Raw genomic sequence first — 19944 nt, 5'->3', positions numbered from 1 at the left:
TGTTATAGAGGAAAGAATATGCATTTCTTAAATACATACACATAGAGACAAATACACACATTCACATATATATGGTCAATTATTAGGGCGCTCCATTCTTCAGGGATATAGATAAGAGCTGGAAGAAATAAGTGAGAATTTGATTACCAACTCCTATCTTAGTAGTAAAATAAATCATCCTCAGAAAGGATTATAATCTAAACTACAGATACTCTTGAAATTTTTTACTACAATCAAGAACCACTTAAAAATACAAAATATCTATCATCTCCTTTCAATTGGCAGATTGGATGGGGAGTTCTCTGTGGCTTGGTCAGTGCTAGTTATCACTAGCAACTTGTGGGACAGTAGTTCAATCACTGGGACAGAAATGTGATGCCCAGTGACTATCAACAATGGAGAACCTAGGTAATGTGTGAGCCACAAAAGAAAATTTGTTATTTCCTCCAGTACCACTCACAGAATTTATAAAAGTATACTATGCATATTAGCATATTTGTATTTTTTTCATTAGCAAGAATGACTCACCATTAATTGTAGACAGGGCTACAAAACACATGGCAACAGTTACAATCAAGACTAACTGATTAGATCATGGCCACTTCTCTCTCAGTTCCTGCAGATGTCAACCTTAACTTTCAACTTCACGTGTCATCATTTCCTGCTCTTGCTTTAAAGTTGACATCAGTAGGTTCAGTGAAACACTAAGATCTCTATGTTGATTGTTAAAGTTTAAATCTCACAGAAGCACAATAATACTTTTGTTTTCCCAATTTCTCAATTGGTTTTTCTTAGGATCTGGAAAAAATATTAACTCTCTGAGCAATGCCTAGAAGGATTTCCTAGCCGGGCCCAAGTATTTGCTCAGGAAGTTCGTTTTCCCACATGGAAACACAAGAGCACAAAGGATGGGACGGGGGTAGAAAAATCAAAGTATATTGTCAGGTTTTTACCTACGCATAAATATAACATTATGTGAAAATGCAGTTATAAATTAAAGATGTATAATGAACAACAGAGCAGGGTTTCTCAACAGTGGCACCACTGGTATTTTAGGCCAAGTAATTCTCTGTGTTTCTTACTGGCTAAACATTATGTCCTCTCTAAGGGATTAAGTAGAAATAAAAAAAAAAGATCACACCCAGGAATCCCAAAACCTATATAACTAAAGCAGAACATATTCTCTGGAGTTTTGTATTGGTAATATACTAATAAATACTATGTGGTTTTCAGAATTATATTGGAAATTTAGGGTTAAATATGACATATAAAAATGAACAATAAAAAATTACCCATGACAACTCTTTGTAGGTTTAAAAATTTTTATAAAAGATTACCTTTTGAAGTTACTCAGAACTAGAATCTGTCTGCTTGTCAAACGACAGAAGCTCTGAGTCTCAAAACCTTCGTTTCAGAGATGATAGGTAAAATGAATCTGAGTAGTCTTTTGTGTTTACAGTAACACATAACTGGGAAAGAATAAGAACAACTACTACATACAAAGTGCTCTATTACCAAAAGATAGTAATATATATCAGAGTGTATGCTAACAGGGTATTTATATTATCTTAAATATAAAAAATAAGAGCTAAGAATAATTTTCCAGAAATGTTTTCTCATGTTTTTATAAAGCAATACTAATGAGGAGTAAGTGTCACAATTTGTCAGTTCCTGAACCTTTCGAATACTTTAAGCTCTGGAGTGGAAAGTTCGAAATCAACACAGCACTCAAATGTTAATTTTGTAGATATACTCTTGGTTGTGGGCTGGTCATTATTTTAAACCACTATTTTATTAAACATTAAGTGAATTAATATAAAAATCTTAGATAAGAAAATTTACATCGATAAAGAAGTTACATATACGTTAACATAAGACAACAAATGAGTGATAGAAACAGGATTAGATATCTTGGATATCTTTTGAAAGACCACGAACTTATAATTCACTGTGCTACCATGTCTATCTACTGAAACCAACAACAGAATACAAGGATTAAGTGCCTCAAATAGAATGCCTATGTCACAATTAATTACATTACACAAAGATTCCAAAGATAACTTGTACAGTAGGTAATAGATACTTTGTTTTAGTAAATGAAACATGGAAAGTATCATTATTTTCAAGTTTAACTGGAATCAAAACTGCTATTTAGCTACTACTACTGGTTATGGAGCTACTGGTGGTGCTTAGACGACAGAATGAATATAATAAATTATGTTTTTTAGGATATAAAGAAAATGAAGTAAGTGGCTTTGGAAAGCTTGAAAGGGAACTTAATTGTTTTTAAATCCATCAACTACCTGTGAAAAAGTGATAATTGTACAGCTGGAATAAGATGCAATATGTAAATGAAGCACAGAGAGCTAAGAGAAATTGTACAGCTGGAGTAAGGTGCAATATGTAAATGAAGCACAGAGAGCTAAGAGAAATTGGGATTTAACAAAGTTTAAATAAGAAATAAAAGTTTGATTCAAGAGTATTGGTATCACAAAGATGGTGAAGTAGAAGACCCCAGTTTCCAGCTCCATTAGAGCTATCCACGAAGAAAAGCAACTCTAGGAGAGCTCTAGAGTCAACTTAAGAAACTTCAGCAACACAGTGGCACAAAAACTCGAGAATAACTGCACAAAAAGGGTAAGATGAACAGCTTTGCCTGCATCACTGCCCCACACCCCATGCTAGCAGTGTCCAGTGCCAAGAGGGAATTCCCTAGGTAATTTCCCCTTGTTGGGAAGGTGAGAGCAGGGTGAGTGACCAGCTTCCCCAGCCTTCTGGAGTATCACATGAAGGACTTGCTTTGGTTGCCTCAACCAGAGACCACAGGAGTATGAAAGTAGAAATCAGTAACAGGAGAAAGATTTAGAAATTCACAAATAAGAGAAAATTAAACAATACATTCCTGAACAATGAGTCAAAGATGAAATCACAAGTGAAATAAAAAAATACTGAAAGGAAAATGGAAATGCCATATACCAAACTTTATGAGATGTGCAAAAGCAGTGTTAAGAGGAAATTTTATAGTAATAAGTGCCTACATTAGGGGAAACATCTCAAATAAACCTAACTTTACACTGTCTAGAAACCAGTAAAAGAAGAGTACAAGAACAACTAAGCCCTGGCTGATGTGGCTCAGTGGACTGAGTGCTGGCCTGCAAACCCAAGGGTCACTGGTTCGATTTCCAGTCAGAGTACCTGCCTGGGTTGCGGGCCAGATCCCAGGCAGGGGACACACAAGAGGCAACCACACATTAATGTTTCCCTCTCCTTCTCCTTCCCTTCCCCTCCTCTAAAAGACAAATAAATAAAATATTTTTTTAAAAAAGAAGTAAGCCAAAGTTAGCCATTAACATCATATTGATTGGTGAAAAGCACAAAGCTCCTGGATCAGGAATAAACAAGTCATCCTTGTTTAAAAATCCTAGCTAGAGCAATTAGGCAAGAAAAAGAAAGGGATGGAATTGAAATCCAAAAGGAAGAAATAAAATGGTCTCCTTCTTTATTTTAGATGACATGCTGTTATATACAGAGAAAGACCTAAAGACTCTACCAAAAAAATGTTAGACCTAAGAAACAAATTCAGTAAAGTTTAAGATACAAAAATCAATGTAAGAAGCACTGCATTTTATATAATAACAGTGAACTACCTGAAAAAAATAAAAGTAATTTCATTTACAGTAACACCAAAACCAATAAAACACTTAGGAATAAATTTAAACAAGGAGGTGAAAGGTCTATAAACCAAAACTGTAAGACCCCTATGAAAGAAACAGAATACACAAAAAATGGAAAGATATCCCATATTCGTCAGTGGTAAGAGTTAATATTGATAAAATGTCAATACTACTCAAAGCCATATAAAGATTAAATGCCATCTCTATCGACATTCCAATGGAATTTTTAATAGAAACAGAACAAACAATCCTGAAATTTTTATGGAACTACAAATGAACCTGAACAACCAAAGAATTTTGAGAAAGAAAGGAGCTTAAGGCATCGCACTTCCTAATTTCAAAATATATTACAGGGACTTCTAGTCAAGATGACAGGATAGGAAAACACAGCTTGCCTCTTTCTATAACCACATCAAATTTACAACTGTAATATAGAACAACCATCACTCAGAACCATCAGAAATCGAGTTGAATGGAAGTATGGCAACTATGGAATTAAATAAAGAAACCACATCCATCCAGACTGGTAGGAGGAGTACAGATACGGCACATGCTAGTCCCACACCCACATGTGGTGGATAAAAATTCAGAAGGGATCTCTGGAGAGTGAGGAGTCTCAGCCCCACAGCCCAGAGTTCCACAACTTCTGGCTACAAAACCCAGCAATGATTGAATTGGTAGAAGAAACTGCTGGAACCCCAAGCAGTTCCTCTTAAAGAACCCACACATGGATTCACTTACTCATAATCACTCCCTCTGAGCTCCAGCACTGGGGTAGCAGCTTGAAAGGCATGAGTGGTATACAGGGAGAAACTGAAGTGTCTGGCATCAAGATGAGCAAAGGCCATTGTCCCTTTTCTGACCGCCCCCCCTCCCCAGGATGGTATAAGCAGCCTCTGAGACAACTGCACATGGTCCAACATTGGTGTCACAGGGGTGCCTTAAAAAGATGAGAAAGAGCAATACATTGGAAATCTATTTGAGAATATAATGAAAGAAAATTTCCCTAGTTCGGTGAAGGAAATAGACTTGCAAGTCCAGGAAACACAGACAGTCCCAAACAAGATGGATGCAAAGAAGTTCACTCCAAGACACACCATAATTAAAACGCCAAAGGTTAAAGATAAAGAAACTTAAAAGCAGCAAGTTAATGACAGGGGAGTTCCCATAAGGCTGTCCACTGATTTCTCAGAAGAAACTTTGCAGGTTACAAGGGATTGGCAAGAAATACGCAGTCATGAAAAGCAGAGACCTGCAGCCAAGATTGCTCTATGCAGCAAAGCTATTATTTAGAATTGAAGGGCAGATAAAGAGCTTCCCAGGTAAAGAAAAAACTAAAGGAGTTCATCATCGCTAAGACATATTATATGAAATGTTAAAGGAACTTATTTAAGAAAAAGAAGATCAAAATAATAAAACAATAAAACAGCAATAAATATGTATCTATCAACAACTGAATCTAAAAAAACAGACCAAGCAAACGAGAACAGAAACAGAACCATGAATACAGACAGCATTTTGATGGTTGTCAGACAGGAAGGGGGTGTGGGGGAATGGGCAAAGAGGTGAGAGTATTAAGAGGTACAAACAGGTAGTCACAGAGTAGCCATGAGGATATAAAGTACATAGAGGAAATGGAGTAGCCAAAGAACTTATGTATGACCCATGGACATGAACAATGATAAGGGGATTGACTGGAGGGGGCGGGTAGGTGGAATGGGTATGGGGAATAAAGGTCAACTGCAATAGTGTAATTAATAAAATAAAATATATTACAAAGGTACATTAATTAAAACAGTATGGTAGAGCCATATAAACACACATAGACCAATGGGCCAGAATCAGGAACGCAGAAATAAACCCATGCATATACTGTCAACTAATATTTGACAAGAGAGCCACAAATATGCAATGAGGAAGGACAGTCTCTTCAGCAAAGGAATATCCATATGCAAAAGAATGATATTGTAACCCTATCTTATACCACTCACAAAAATTTAACTCTAAATGGATTAAAGACTTAAAGGTTAGACCCAAGGCCATAAAACTCCTAGAAGAAAACACAGGGGAAAATCTCCTTGACAATGATCTTGGCAAAAATTCTTTGGATACGACAGCAAAAGCACAAACAAAAGCAAGTACAATAAATGGGACTACCTCAAACTAAAATGCAATTTTGCACAGCATACAGAAACAATTGATAAAAGGAAAAGACGAAATGGGGGTAAATATTTGCCAACTATATATCTGGTAAGGGGATAATATCCAAAATACATAAGGAATCCATACAACTCAATGGTAAAAACAAACAATCTGATTAAAAAATGAGTGGAGTACTTGAATAAATATTTTTCCAAAGAAAATGTACATATGACCAATAAACACATGAAAAAGTACTCAACACCACTAATCATCAGTGAAATACAAATCAGATCACAAGATATCATCTCTCACCTGTCTGCATGGCTATCCTCAAAAAGACAAGATAAGTGCTAGTGAACCCTCACTCGTTGGTGGGATATAAATTGGTACAGTCACTACAGAAAACAGTATAGAGATTCCTCAAAAAAAAAAAAAAAAGGAAAATAGAACTACTATATGACCCAGAAATCCTACTTGTGAGTATGTATATGAAGGAGATGAAATCACTATCTTAAAGAGATATCTGCATTTCCATACTCATTTCAGCATTATTAACAGGCAAAACATTAAAATAGCCTACATGCCCATTGACAGATGAATTGATAAAGCAAATGTGTATATATACAATGAAATATTACCCACCATAAAAAAGGAAATCCTTCCATTTTCAACAACACAGATGGACCTTGAGGGTATTGTTTTTAGTGAAATAAGTCAAAGAGAAAAGACAAATACACTTATGATCTCACTTATAGGTGGAAAGTAAAAACATAAAACTCATGAAAACAGACAGCAGAATGATGGTTGTGAGGGCCTGGAGAGTGGAGGTAATGGAGGACGTGTCGGTGAAGGTACAGACTTTAAGTTATAAGTTCTAAGGTACTATAAGTTCTAAGTTATAAGGTACAAAATGGTGACTACAGTTAATACTGTATTGTAAATTTGAAAGCTGCTTAAGAATATAGCTTTAATATTCTTATTATACGAACAAATAGTAATTAGGTGAGGTAAAGGATGTGTTACCTAACCTTACTATGGTAAACATTTTGCAATACATATACATGTATCAAATCATCACACGGTATACCATGAACTTATACAATGTTATGTCAATATTTTAATAAAGTTGCAAAAAGGGGAAAATTTCTCACATAAGTTGTTCAGATATAAGGTAGTATTTTAGTTTTCTATTGCTACTGTAAAAAATTACCAGAAACATAGTAGATTTAAATCAAGTTTCTTATCCTACAGTTATGTAGGTCATAAGCCCAATATGGGTCTCATTAGGCTAAAATCAAGGTATCATCTGGACTTATGCTCCTTCCTCAGGCTCTTGGGGAGGGTCTATCTCCTTGTTGGCAGAATTCAGTTAGAGCTGGAAGACTGACATCCGGTTTGCTTGCTGGCTGTTAGCTGAAGGCTGTTCCAAAATTCTAGAAGTTAACTGCTTACCTTGGCTCATAACACCTTTCCTTCATCGATATAGCCAACAAAGTCAGGCTGAATCCCTCTTATACTTATTCTGTCTCCTCTCTCTGACCCACTCTTCTGCCTTTCTCTTACATTTCTGAGAGCTCAAGTAGGGCGTGAGATAACTGAGGATAATCACCCATCTGAAGGTCCTTGACCTCAATCACATTTACAGAGTCCTTTTCCTTACGTAAAGTAACACATTCAGAGGTTCTAGAAATCAAGATGTGGACATCTTTGGGGGAGCACTATGCTGCCCACCACAAGCAAATTCAGAAACTTATTTAGTCCCTCAACAATATCAGGAAGTCCAACAATATCAGGCTGCTGTCCACAACTTGATCATCTTTACCTCTGTCATGGCTCCTCTTATGGTCCTAAGAGGGCTGCCAGCAGCAGCTAGGTCTACTAGCTTCCTTGCTCACACCTGCGGAGACAATGACTTCAGCATCTCAGGATTTCCAAGCAAGTCTCACGCTGTTTGACTGAACCGGAAAAGGAGAAAATTCTGAGATATCCTAAATTAAATTATAATGGGCTGGAGCATGAAGAGACAATACTTTAATCAGTTAACAATTGCAGGGCAAAACAAACAAGAGACTGCTTACATTCCTCAATGTATGTTGAAACTTAATGAATTAACTTCCAGGTGGCTATTTCCTCAATTATCTAAAAAGAATAGCTGTGTAGCCAACCACCAGGTGAACTTCTCCATCTTACTTGGCATGAAGTTTCCAGACTGTTGCTCACAACCATCCTGAAGAGCAAACCCTTACTTCTTACAGACTATGCACTTATCTCCCTCCCTTTCACCCCTTTTATCTATATAGCCAATGTAAATTCTTTCAGAACAGCTTGTATCTTTCTTCTGCCTACCTGATATAGTAAAAAGCCCATCAACTCCAGGACAGTGGACATGTTTTCTCCATCTAGCCCTGTTGTTTGACAGTTTAGACTTAGCCCCAGGCTTGGTCCTTTTTGGCTAGCAATGACTCACTCAATAAAACCCTTTCCTCTTAAGAAAACTTCAACAGTGAAAGTTTTTGTTTAATATATGAATAATGACTAGGTCTGGATGTCAATGAACTAATAAAGGTAAGGGGGATGGGACAGAGAATAGTTTAATCTAATTATATAAGATAAGATGACTTACAATTATTAGGGAGATTATAGTCTACTCATTGGTTACTTATATGCACCCTTCTTTCAAAACACAGATCTTTAAAAATGCTCATGCTCACACCAAACACCTTCAATCCACTTCACAAAAGAAAATAACCCAAAGTCTCATCCAGTTATTGCATCTAACTTTAGATCCATCACGTGAGTAATATGCTTTCATTTCCAAAATGTGTGGATATAGATCCATATAGTCAACATTAGGAAATACATGGCTACAAACTTATCTACACTCAAAATCCACTGGTGGAGAGAAAATGACTACAATTAAATTCAGAAAAGTGAAGAATGACACAAAAATGTTCAGCATTAATTGACCCTTACTGAGCACAAAGTCTATCCTTTTACAATGTAGTGGCCAGGAATTCTTTGCCGCCCCCCCCCCCCTCAAAATTCCAAAAGCTAGTAACCATAGCAAGACCTTGTTTGGACAATGGTAGTGATTAGCAATTTGTCTCCTGGCTACAAGCCTCTCAAAACTTTCCATCCTCCAAGACCCTGAATTTGGAGTGGCCCTTACCTATTGCAATCTAACGTGATGCAGTTTCTTCCCTGAGACTACATTTAAAATATACCTTTACTCTAAAAACTTTTGTAGTTCCATTTACCAGGAGGAAAGTGCTCAATATATCTGAGAAAGGTAGAAGGCAATGTATTTGTGCTTTGTGGCATATTTATCTCCCACTAAATTTCCTTCCTTTTAAATCCATATTCACATTAACTCCGGAAAAGATTAATTTTTCCTTCAAGCTAATTTTGCAAAGCTGATCTGTGAAACTAGGCTATAAGCAGAAAGGTTCTTTCTAACTCTGAATTTTAAAGGCTTCTTGGATCGAAGCAGAAAATGGGCAAAGCACTTCAATATTCTGAAGTTTTTTTGTAAAGTTCCCCCACAAACCACAGCCTATGAAGCATATGGTATATGCCCCAAAGTATAAGGGAATACCACAACCTTCCCACCTGGGAACAGTGGGGTTCTTCATTGCCCTCCTTCCAGGTTAAATCTGTACTTTAGAATCTCTTCCACAAGTATGTCTTACCCAGTACCAAATTGAGTATCAGTTGGAATGCTACTGACTTCAAATATAGAATCCCATTCAAACTGGCTTAAAAATAAGTTAACCTCTTATGACAAGAAATTCAGAAATCAGGCAGCCTTTATCAGGGTTGATTCCATGGCTCCAAGTGTTAAGAATTCAGGTTTCAGCCCTGGCTGGTGTAACTCAGTGGATCGAGCACGGGCTGCGAACCAAAGCATCACAGGTTCGATTCCCAGTCAGGGCACATGCCTGGGTTGCAGGCCAAGGCCCCCAGCAACCGCACGTTGATGTTTCTCTCTCTCTCCCCCTCCCTTCCCTCTCTAAAACTAAATAAATAAAATCTTAAAAAATAATAAAAATAAAAAAAGAAATAAACAAAAAAGAATTCAGGTTTCTTTGAATTCAGTTTTCCCCATCTCTTTGTTCTGTTATTCTCAGCTTTAGTGTATCCAAACACTAGTGTCATTATTCCAAGAGTGCTATGAGTAGCTTGAGCAACAATCTTCCTTGTTCGCATCAAACTGGCCCTAACGAATTCCCCCCTACTCAACACCCCAAGACAATCTGTCTCAGAGCATCACTGGCCCAAACAGATTTAGTTCTGCCCACTCTTGAAATCATAAGTAAAGTGAATGAAATTAACCATGCTCAGACTACTCACTTGAGTGGAATGTAAACTGAGATGTCAAGTACAAATTCAACCACAGCATCAAGCTGGGTGCTGATAGTCTTTAAAATATCCTTTCATATATATATATAAAATGTTTAAAGGTTAGTAAGTTATCTTAAAACAAAAAAGGATCAAACTGATACAAATAAGGCAATGGACTTAAGATTTCAGTCTCTCTTTTACCTATTAAGATCAGCTCAAGTTTCTTAACTCTTCAAAACATCTCTAAGACTCTCAGGAAGAATATTCCACCCGTCATCTGTACATCTGTATCTTTATTATAACATTTTATATTTAGCTGGACATCCTTTCCACTAGGATGCAAATTCTTTAAGGCGGAGGGGAAAACATTTTTCTCTGAGGGTTTCAACTACAGAATTTTCAAACTGTAATTGGGAATCTGTGTATGAGGGTGGTCGACTGTAGTTTATGTGGATTTTCGGCTGCAGAGGTGGTCAGTGTCCCTAACTCCAACACTGTTCAAGGATCAACTATAATATCTGACACAGTAGGCACTCAAATGTATAATGAATACACAGATATTTGGATTAATGTGTTTTTGCTGGTTTCACACTTAAGAAGTTATAGATGGAATAAAGATTAGAAGTGGAGACTGGTATCTTTTTGGAGGTACTTTCTTTAGCTGAGACCACAGTTATAAGTTTTTCTAAGGGGAGTGATAAAAAGAAAAGCCAGAGGCAATCAATATCATTAATACTTTCTCTTTTCATCCTGTTACTCTATTATTTTTCTAACCATTATTATTTATTTTTCCTTTTATTTTCCTTTTCTACCTGTGGTTTAAGACTAATTAAGGTACTTCCTACCATCATTCATATTTAAAAACATAAAATTAGGTTAAATAAAAATTCAATCTAATTAAATGATTAAGTGTTCACTGTTTTGCCAGACTCAGTTCCATACTATGGACATGAAAACAAGATAAAACTCACAGTGTAGTAGGGAAATCAGACAAAACCAATATATTGTGATTGATTCTTTTAAACTAGTATAAAGTTCTATGGGAAAACAAATTTGTCCTATTTGTCTAAATGGGCAAAAACTATAGACTTGTTGGTCATTTAGAATGTCTAACATATATTGCTGGGTGGTAGTTCTAATATTTCTATAACATTAACAAAGACAAATAACTGGATGAAAATTAACTTACAGAGTGGGGGGGCACTTTGTTAAAAAGGACAAAATTTTTAAATGCCTAAGAGAACTGGAATCACAGAACAATGCTAAGAATTCATTTTTGTTCAAACCTATTTCAATCTGAAAGGGGCAGGATATATTCAGTCCATTCTACTTTGCTCAAAACTGAGGTTTTTAGACGAAAGAATATGCCATATACTAATTGTCATTTCCTTAAGTTCTCCCAAAATAACACCAAGTGGGACAGCATGTGTGAATGGAGAATTGATTCTAAAACAAAACAACCCCCGAACATTTAAAAATGAGTTCTAAGGGTGGGTCCATCAGCTTTTAAGATAAATGCAAACTGGTGAAGGAGCCAAGTTCAGATAGTGAAAAAGCTACACTAAATTTTGTTCACATAAAATCACCTATAAATACAAAATGTTTACTGTGGGAACCTTGCATGTGCTCTAATTCTTATCAAAAATAACATAATGGAATGTACCTTCCGGAAAAGGAGAAGAGATACTTTTTAAAAAATTAAGTGTCAAAAATAGTGCTTCTAGTGGAATAGCTGGAAATAGCCAGATATAATCCTGCCTAATAAAAACATCAATTCAGTCTCTGAAGGGTGGAGTCAAGGAAAAAAAAGTTACTTTCTAAATACTTTAACTGCTATTACATAGTGCATGAGGTACCAAGGGATCTACAAAATTGCTACTTAATGAATGTGTTGATGTATGCTTCTGAAAATGTTATCAATTAAAAAATTAAGAATGCCTAAAATCTGGCTAGTTAATGTATAAAACTTACTAAACAAATATCACACTTAGCTTTTCACTATTACAAAAGGCTTATAAGAAGGTCAACAAAATAATGAATAAACAATATATACTTATTTTCTAAGTAATATTTATCAAACCTCAAATGATAGAAATAACAAATACATGTAAAACTTCATAGTAAAAACAACACAAAATCTCACATTTCTTTAGGTCATAGTAACTTACCTCTTAGAAGTAAAATTTTTTTCCAGATCTTCATTGTGAATCAGTTTTGTATCCCCAAACTGCCATGAGGACTGCAGATCACAACTTACATCAAGCCGGCACTGGTTAAGAGTATCGTGTATGAAACTGTACTCTCTAGTATTGGTGAAACAAGGTGATAAGTAAACTAAAGATAAAGAAAAGGGCAAATGGTTGGCATTTAAAATGACATCCTTGTACAATGACAATTTGTATCAGAATAAGACACAAAATAACCAAGTACTTGAAATTTACTTTAACATCTGGAGGCAATAATTTATATTTAAGGTTTTATAACAGTAATATAGACTTCCTACACCTGTTATAAATGAAAATATGAACCTTGTTCTTCTCCACATACCTCTTGGAGTTCCTGAAAGTTGACAAATGGTACTAGAATTCAGGTGACTCATTTTCAATTTAAGACGTACACTGACTCTACAAGTATTATTATACACATACCTGGGAGCTACTGTTAGCATGTGAATATCTCTTGTATTTTCCCCAAATTAAATAAAACCCTATATAGTAGTAAACTATTTGGTTACTCTGACTTGCAAAAACACCAGAACATATTTATAAACTGCTGACTGACACTGTGGTATGAAAAAGAGGTAAAAATTTTTTCAGGACAAATAAACAATCTTTTAAGCATGTCTGTATTATTAAGGATACACACAAAAGGATTAAAACTCTTAATCCTTTCTTTCAGAGGAAAGAAAGGAACAGATACAGATGATTGTTATTAAAGTTGCGGTCAACACTGAGTTAGTGAACATAAGCGTACTTCACATTTAGTGCAGGTTCAGTTCCAGACTGCGGCAGTAAAGCCAGTGTCCTACTAACTCAAGCCATACAATTTTTTCTTGGTTCTGCAGTGCATACAAAAGTTATGTCTACACTATACTGTAGTCTAGTAAGTGACCAATATATTGCACTATGTCTAAAAATGTACATACCTTAATTAGAAATACTCTATTGCTAAAAAATTCTAGCCATTATTTGAGTCTTAAGCAATTCATAATCTCTTTGTTGGTGGAGGGTTGCTGGTGGCTCATGACTGGTCAGGGTGGTGGTTGGTGAAGGCTGCAGTGGCTGTGGCAATTTCTTAAAATAAGGCAACAATGAAGTTTGCTATATTGATGTGACTCATCCTTCTAGAAAGGATTTCCCTATAGCATGTGTGGCTGTTTGATAACATTCTACCCACAGTAGAACTTTCAAAATTGGAGTCAATCCTCTCAAACCCTACTGCTGCTTTATCAATTAAGTTTATGTAATATTCCACATCCTTTGCTGTTATTTCAGCAATCTCCACAAGAGCTTCACCAGGAGTTGATTCCATTTCAAAACAAAAACAAAAACAAACAGAAGAAACCCCACTTTGCTCATTCACATAAAGCAACTCCTCATCCACTGAAGTTTTATTTTGAGATTGCTGCAATCCAGTCATATCTTCAGGTTTCATTTCTAATTCTAGCTCTTGTTATGTCCATCACATCTGCAGTTGGTTCCCCCACTGATGTCTTGAACCCCTCTAAGTAATCCGTGAGCATTGAAACCAATTTATTCCAAACTCCTGTTAATGCTGGTATTTTGATTCCTTCTTTTGAATTACAAATATTCTTAATGGCATCTAAAAATAAAATCCTCCCCAGAAGGCTTTCAATTTATGGATGTTGGGTTAGTAGGCATGAAAATAACATTAGTCTCATTGTTCATCCCTATCAGAGCTTTTGTGTGACCAAAGGCACTGTCAATGAGTGATAGTATTTTGAAAAAAATCTTTTTTTAGTGGGTTTCAACAGTGGGCTTAAAGTATTCAGCTAACTATATCATAAACAGATGTGCTGTTATACAGGCTTTGTTGTTTCATTTATGAAGCACAGGCAGAACAGATTTAGCATAATTCTTAAGGGCTGTAGGAATTTTGGGATTGTAAATGAGCATTGGCTTCAACCTAAAGCCAACCCTGCATTAGCCCCTAACAAGATAGTCAACCTGTCCTTTGAAGCCTTGAACCCAGGCACTGACTTCTCCTCTCCAGCTATGACAATCCTAGATGGTATCTTTATCTAATATAAGGCTATTTTGCCTACAATGAAAATCTGTTGTTTAGTGTTGCCCCCATCACTAATTATCTTAATTAGATCCTTTGGATAACTTGCTACAGCTTCTACATCGGCACTTGCTATTTCACCTTGTATTTTCATGTGATGGAGCAAGCTTCTTTCCTCAAATTCATGAACCAACCTCTGCTAGCTTCAAACTTTTCTTTGTAGCTTCCTCATCTCTCTCAGCCTTCAAAGAATTGAAGAGTTAGCCTCTTGCTCTGGATTAGGCTTTGGCTTAAGGGAATGTTGTGGCTGGCTTGATCTAACCAGACCACTTTCCTTTCTCCATATCAGCAATAAGGCTGTTTTACTTTCTTACCATTGTGCGTTCACTTTTAATTTCCTCCAAGAACTCTTCCTTTGCATTCACAACTTGGCTAACTGGTGCCCCAGGCCTAGCTTTCAACCTAGTTTGGCTTTCAACATGCTTCTCTAAGCCTTATGGTTTCTAGCTTTTGATTTAAAGGAAGAGGCATGTGACTCTCCCTTTCATTTGAATAGTCAGAGGTCGTTGTAGGGTTATTACTGGACTAATTTCAATATTGTTGTGTCTCAGGGAACACAGAGGCCTGAGAATAAGAAGAGAGATGAAGGGAAAAGCCATATGAGTGGTCAGAACAGAAAACACACATTTATCAATTAATCTGTCTTACACAGGCATGGTTTGTGGTACCTCAAAATGATTACAATACTAATATCAAAGATCACTGATAACAGATTTCCATAACAAATATAATAAAGTCTCAGTATTTTAATAATTATAAAAATGTGATATTGAGACATGAAATGAGCAAATGCTGTGGGAAAAATGGTGCCAACAGAGTTGATAATAACACCCATTTCATCCCTGACGGGGGTAATTTGTGGCTTGTGTTTTTCTTTGTCAGTCTTGCTAGAGGCTTGCCATTTTAAAAAAATGTTTTCAATCAAACAGCTTTTTGTTTCATTTTCTTTTCTTCTGCTTGATTTGAGCTTATCATGTTCTTTTTATAATTTCTTCAGGTAAAAGCTTGGATTGATCTGAAACCCTTCCTACTCTCTAATGTAAGTATTTAGTGCTATAAATTAGTGAGCAATACTCTTCCCTCAAATTTTGATATGCTGCATTTTCATTTTTATTCAGTCCAATGTTATTTTTAATTTCTTTTAATTTCTCTTGAAATCTCATGAATATTCAGAAATGTGTTGTTTACTTTCCATGTGCTTGGAAACATTAATTTCCAGTTTGCATGTGGTCAGAAAACACATTCATGACTTCAATTCATTTAAATATGTTGAAATATGTGTTTTATGGCCCAACATACTATCTTGAGTATCAAATAAGAGCTTAAAAAAGTCTACTCTGCTGTTGATGGGTAATGTAAAAATGTGAGAGCCTGTGGGCTTATGGTGTTTACTTCTATGTCTTTGCTGACTATCAATTGTTGAGAGAGGAAAGCTAGTCTTTAACTATAATTCTGGATTTGTCCATTTCTCCTTTCGGTTTTACCAAATATGCTTCTGTATCTGAAGCTTTGTTGTTTGGTGAATACACACATAGGATTGTTATTATTAGTGGACACACCTTTTCATCATCATGTAATATCCCTCTTTGTTGCTAATAATTTTCTTCCCTCTGAAGTTTACTTTATGTGATGTTAATATAGCCATTCCTGCTTTATTTTTATTGTTTGCATAGCCTGTATTTCACCATGTGTTTACTGTCAACCAACCTGTAGTACTGTATGTGAAAGGAATTTATTGACAGTACATAGTTATGTCAATCTCTTTTAATTAATATATTTAGATCATTTACATTTAATGTAATTGATATGTTAAGGCTTAAATCTGCCATTGGTTTATTTTTTTCCTTAGCTGTTTCTCTATTTCAATTTTCTGTATTCCTGTGTGTTACTTGGATTTTTAAAATTCAACTTTCATTTATCTATGCTTTTTATTAAGAAGTTTTAATTCTGAGATAAATTCACATTAAGTCATAAGATATAGTGCAGAAAGATCCTATATCCCACTTACTCAGTTCCCTCCAATGGTAACATCGGGCTTTATAATTGTCTTAAATACTTCTTCTGTATGCCCTGAGATCAGTCACAGAATGCTATACTTTTTTCTCCAACTGTCCAACATAATTATAAACCTCAAGAAGAGAATAACTTACTGTATTTCTCTTTATTTTTACTCTATTGTTCTTCCTTTATTCTTAATGTTTGCAGCTTCATTCTCTTGTCATTTTCTGTTTGGAGAACCTTGTTTACATTCTTTTAGGGTGGATCTGCTGATGAAAAATTCTCAGTTTTACTTTATCTGAGAATGTCTATTTCACTTCTATTTCTGAAGGATATTTTTAGCTGGTGACAGAATACAGGGTTGACAGTTTTTGTTCTTCTACACTTGAAAAATATTGTGCCATTTCCTCTAGGCTCCATGGCTTCTATTGAGTCTACTGTCAATTTGTCTCCTATATACAACATTGATTTCTCTCAAATGTTAAGATTTTTTCCATCTTTAGTTTTCAGAAGTTTGAGTATGATGTGCCTTGGCATGGACTTCTTTGGGTTTACCCTATTTAGGGTTTATTTAGCCTTTTGAATGTACAAGTTTATGCCTTTTGCCAACTTTGGAATATTTTCAGCCAGTATTTCACGTACCTTTTCAGCTCCACATTCTTTCTCTTTTCTACTTCTGGGACTCCAAGGACAAAGATGTTAGATCTTTTATTACTGTTCCATAGTTCCCTATGGCTCTGTTATTTTTTTCTGTATTGTTCAGGCTGGTAATTTCTATTGTTATACCTTCAAATTTGCTGATTCTTTCCAATGTTTTCTTGATTCTTCTCTGGATACCATCCAAATAAGTTTTTATTTAAATTACTGTATTTTTCAGTTCCAAAACTTATACATGGTTCTTTATTATATTTGTCATTTCTTTGCTTTTGTATTTTTGCATTTGCATTTGAGATTTTGTATTTTTTCATCTGTGCAAGAGTGTTTATAGCTGTTGAAACATGATGGCCACTTTAAAAGCCTTGTCAGATAATTCCAACATTTGTTTCATCACTGTGTTGGCACCTATTGATTACCTTTTCTCATTTAAGTTGAGATTTTCCTGGGTGGTGGTAAGACGAGTAAGTTTTTAATTACATGTTGGTCATTTAGGTATTGTCAAGAGCCTCTGGATCAAGTGTAATCTTGTGCTTTAACAAGCCTCTACTAAATCTGAGCTGGTAGAATAAGTGCCAGTAGGGAAAAGGGGGTGGCGATACGGACTCTTCACCACCAGGCAAAGTGTAAGTCCTGGTTTTCCAAAGGGTCTCCACTGACACCTGGGGGGGATGCCTTGTTACCATGGAAAAGGGGTAGAAGTCCACTTTCTTACTCAGCCTCCCCTGACGCTGTTGGAGGGGGATGGATACCTTGTTACTAGTGGGTATATAGGTTTCCATGCTCCCCACTTCATCTTCACTGACTCTACTCTCAGTGAAAAGGATGATCCATCACCACAGGGCAGGGGAGGAAATCCACTGACACTGCAATGTCAGGGGGTGGCAGGGAGGAGAACTTTAAGGGAAAAGACATAGTTGGAAGTCTATGCCTATACTACTTACCTTTGCTGACAAAGGTATAGGAACTATGTTTTTTCCCTAGTGTTTTGCAAGAGTGGGGTGTTTATTGTCAAAACAGGCTTCTATCTTTTTAGAATGTCCCTTTCCCAGTCCTTGGCAAAAGAGAACAGACTTTTTCTGTTTTGTTTTGTGTGTGTGTGTGTGGCTGACAACTGGCATTCCTGAGCTGTGGGCATACCATCTGAGACACAGAGGAAACACAAAGAAAATCCAGAGAACTTACTGCTATGTCATTTCTTGAGTCTCAGGGTCCCTAGCCAGTCCATCATCATCTCTCCACCTTTCAAGGTCTTTTTATGTTTGTTTTATCTATGATGTCCAGAGTTTTTAGGTGTACTTAGTGAGAGGGACAGAAGACATGTCTATTCCATTTTGTGTGGAACCAAAAGTACATGTGTGTTTAAGGCATTAAAGGCCTGACTCAAGTTAATTTTATAGTCAAAATAGAAGATAAATATAAAGTAAGAATCAGATAAACGCAGTAATAGTTATGAAATAACCCCATCTTCCACAAAAATATTACCTTTCCTAGACGTCCTCCTGATCTTGGGAATGGTAAATTTTTTCAAAGAATGGTCTTCTACACCAGTAATTAATAAAGGTTCACTGGTTGAGTTCATTTTCCACAGTGTCTTGTGTTTAGCAATCTTTTTCATGTCCATATTTTTGGTGTCCTAAAATCAACCCAAAGTTATTAAGCAAAATATCAATAAATATATACAAGGCAATGGCAGTAAAATAATTGAGAAGTTCTTACATGGAAATAAATATTTATTCTTGGTCATACTTGCAACAGGTTTCAATCTCAATTTGCCAGGTAAAATACTTATTTTGTAGTTTGTAATAGACTTTTTCCTTGTAATTCCTGTAATTGTAATTGGGTAACGAACCTCTTTTTTCCTGAAAAGTTTAACTTCCAAACACCAATTTTTCGTTTTACTAACATTTGGTAAAATTCTTGCCAATTACTCTACCTCTTACAGTATTTTTCCTAGACACTTCTGTGAGTAGACAATATTCTCTATATTAGAATTTCTGGCTTTGGAAGACACTTATGAAAGTTCTAAGTGAACTACTAGGCTATCCCAACAATTGATGGCCTAAAACAGTCCCTCATTGACTGTTGCTCCTAAATATCACTCTACAAATGGTTCAGACATCATATATTGTTATACTACCAGTAGTAACAAATTTTTTTTCCTCCCTCCTTCCTTCTCTTCCTAACCCCTCCCCAATCACACTGATAGATTCTTAACCTTTCAAGTAGAACTCATATTGGATATCAAAGAAAAGCTATGGAGCCCACATACATGTAAAAACGTATTTTTAATACCATTTCATAACACAGTTCATGGGCCTCCTGATATCTATCAAACACTTAGCTCAAATATTAGCTAACAATCCAAATTAAGAGCTGTCAAAATTCCACAGAAGGATCACAAAGGGTTAGATTCCACTGAAGGTTTATGGATCCTTCCCCCGAATCCACACTTCTATTCCCTTTATGAAAGGTGATCCTGCAGTTTCCGAAACAAGTGTGGATCAGAATAGGGAATGGACAGACATCACTAGAAAGAGAAGAAAATCACTCTTTCTCTCATCTAGCCACTAGCAGTGTTGGCTCCTAATAAGAATACACTTAAGATCTCTACCAGCTCCAGAGACAACTACCAAGACTGCCATAGTCATCTGGTAGTTTTGTAAGAGGGAGAAAGAAGAATAATTTATTTAGAATAATTTATTTGATAAAAAACCTCTTCAATTAATCTTGATCTATACTTACTGCACACCAAGGTAAGGCATACAATCATCCATTGAATATACTTGAAGAGCCATGTGCTATGATAATCCTTATTGCTTTTTTTTTT

General features: G+C 35.9%; 1 protein-coding gene across 1 annotated transcript in view; it reads right to left on the bottom strand.

Annotated features, from left to right (window-relative positions):
* TEX15 (testis expressed 15, meiosis and synapsis associated) overlaps window positions 1-18738 on the bottom strand; it is a 52175-nt gene extending 33437 nt beyond the window's left edge. Inside the window, exons 1-2 of the mRNA XM_045821805.1 lie at window positions 18600-18738; window positions 12326-12491 (exon numbers count right to left, since the gene is read on the bottom strand). Of these exons, the coding sequence (XP_045677761.1) occupies window positions 12326-12491; window positions 18600-18738 (305 nt within the window). The remainder of the gene's footprint in view (window positions 1-12325; window positions 12492-18599) is intronic.
* Between the last annotated feature and the right edge of the window lie 1206 nt (window positions 18739-19944).

This window comes from Phyllostomus hastatus, unplaced genomic scaffold (genome assembly GCF_019186645.2).
Source record: "Phyllostomus hastatus isolate PE091 unplaced genomic scaffold, TTU_PhHast_1.1 phas_scaffold_46, whole genome shotgun sequence".
Taxonomy (NCBI): domain Eukaryota; kingdom Metazoa; phylum Chordata; class Mammalia; order Chiroptera; family Phyllostomidae; genus Phyllostomus; species Phyllostomus hastatus.
Note: the sequence above shows the minus strand (reverse complement) of the source record. Positions and strands in the feature narration are given on the sequence as shown.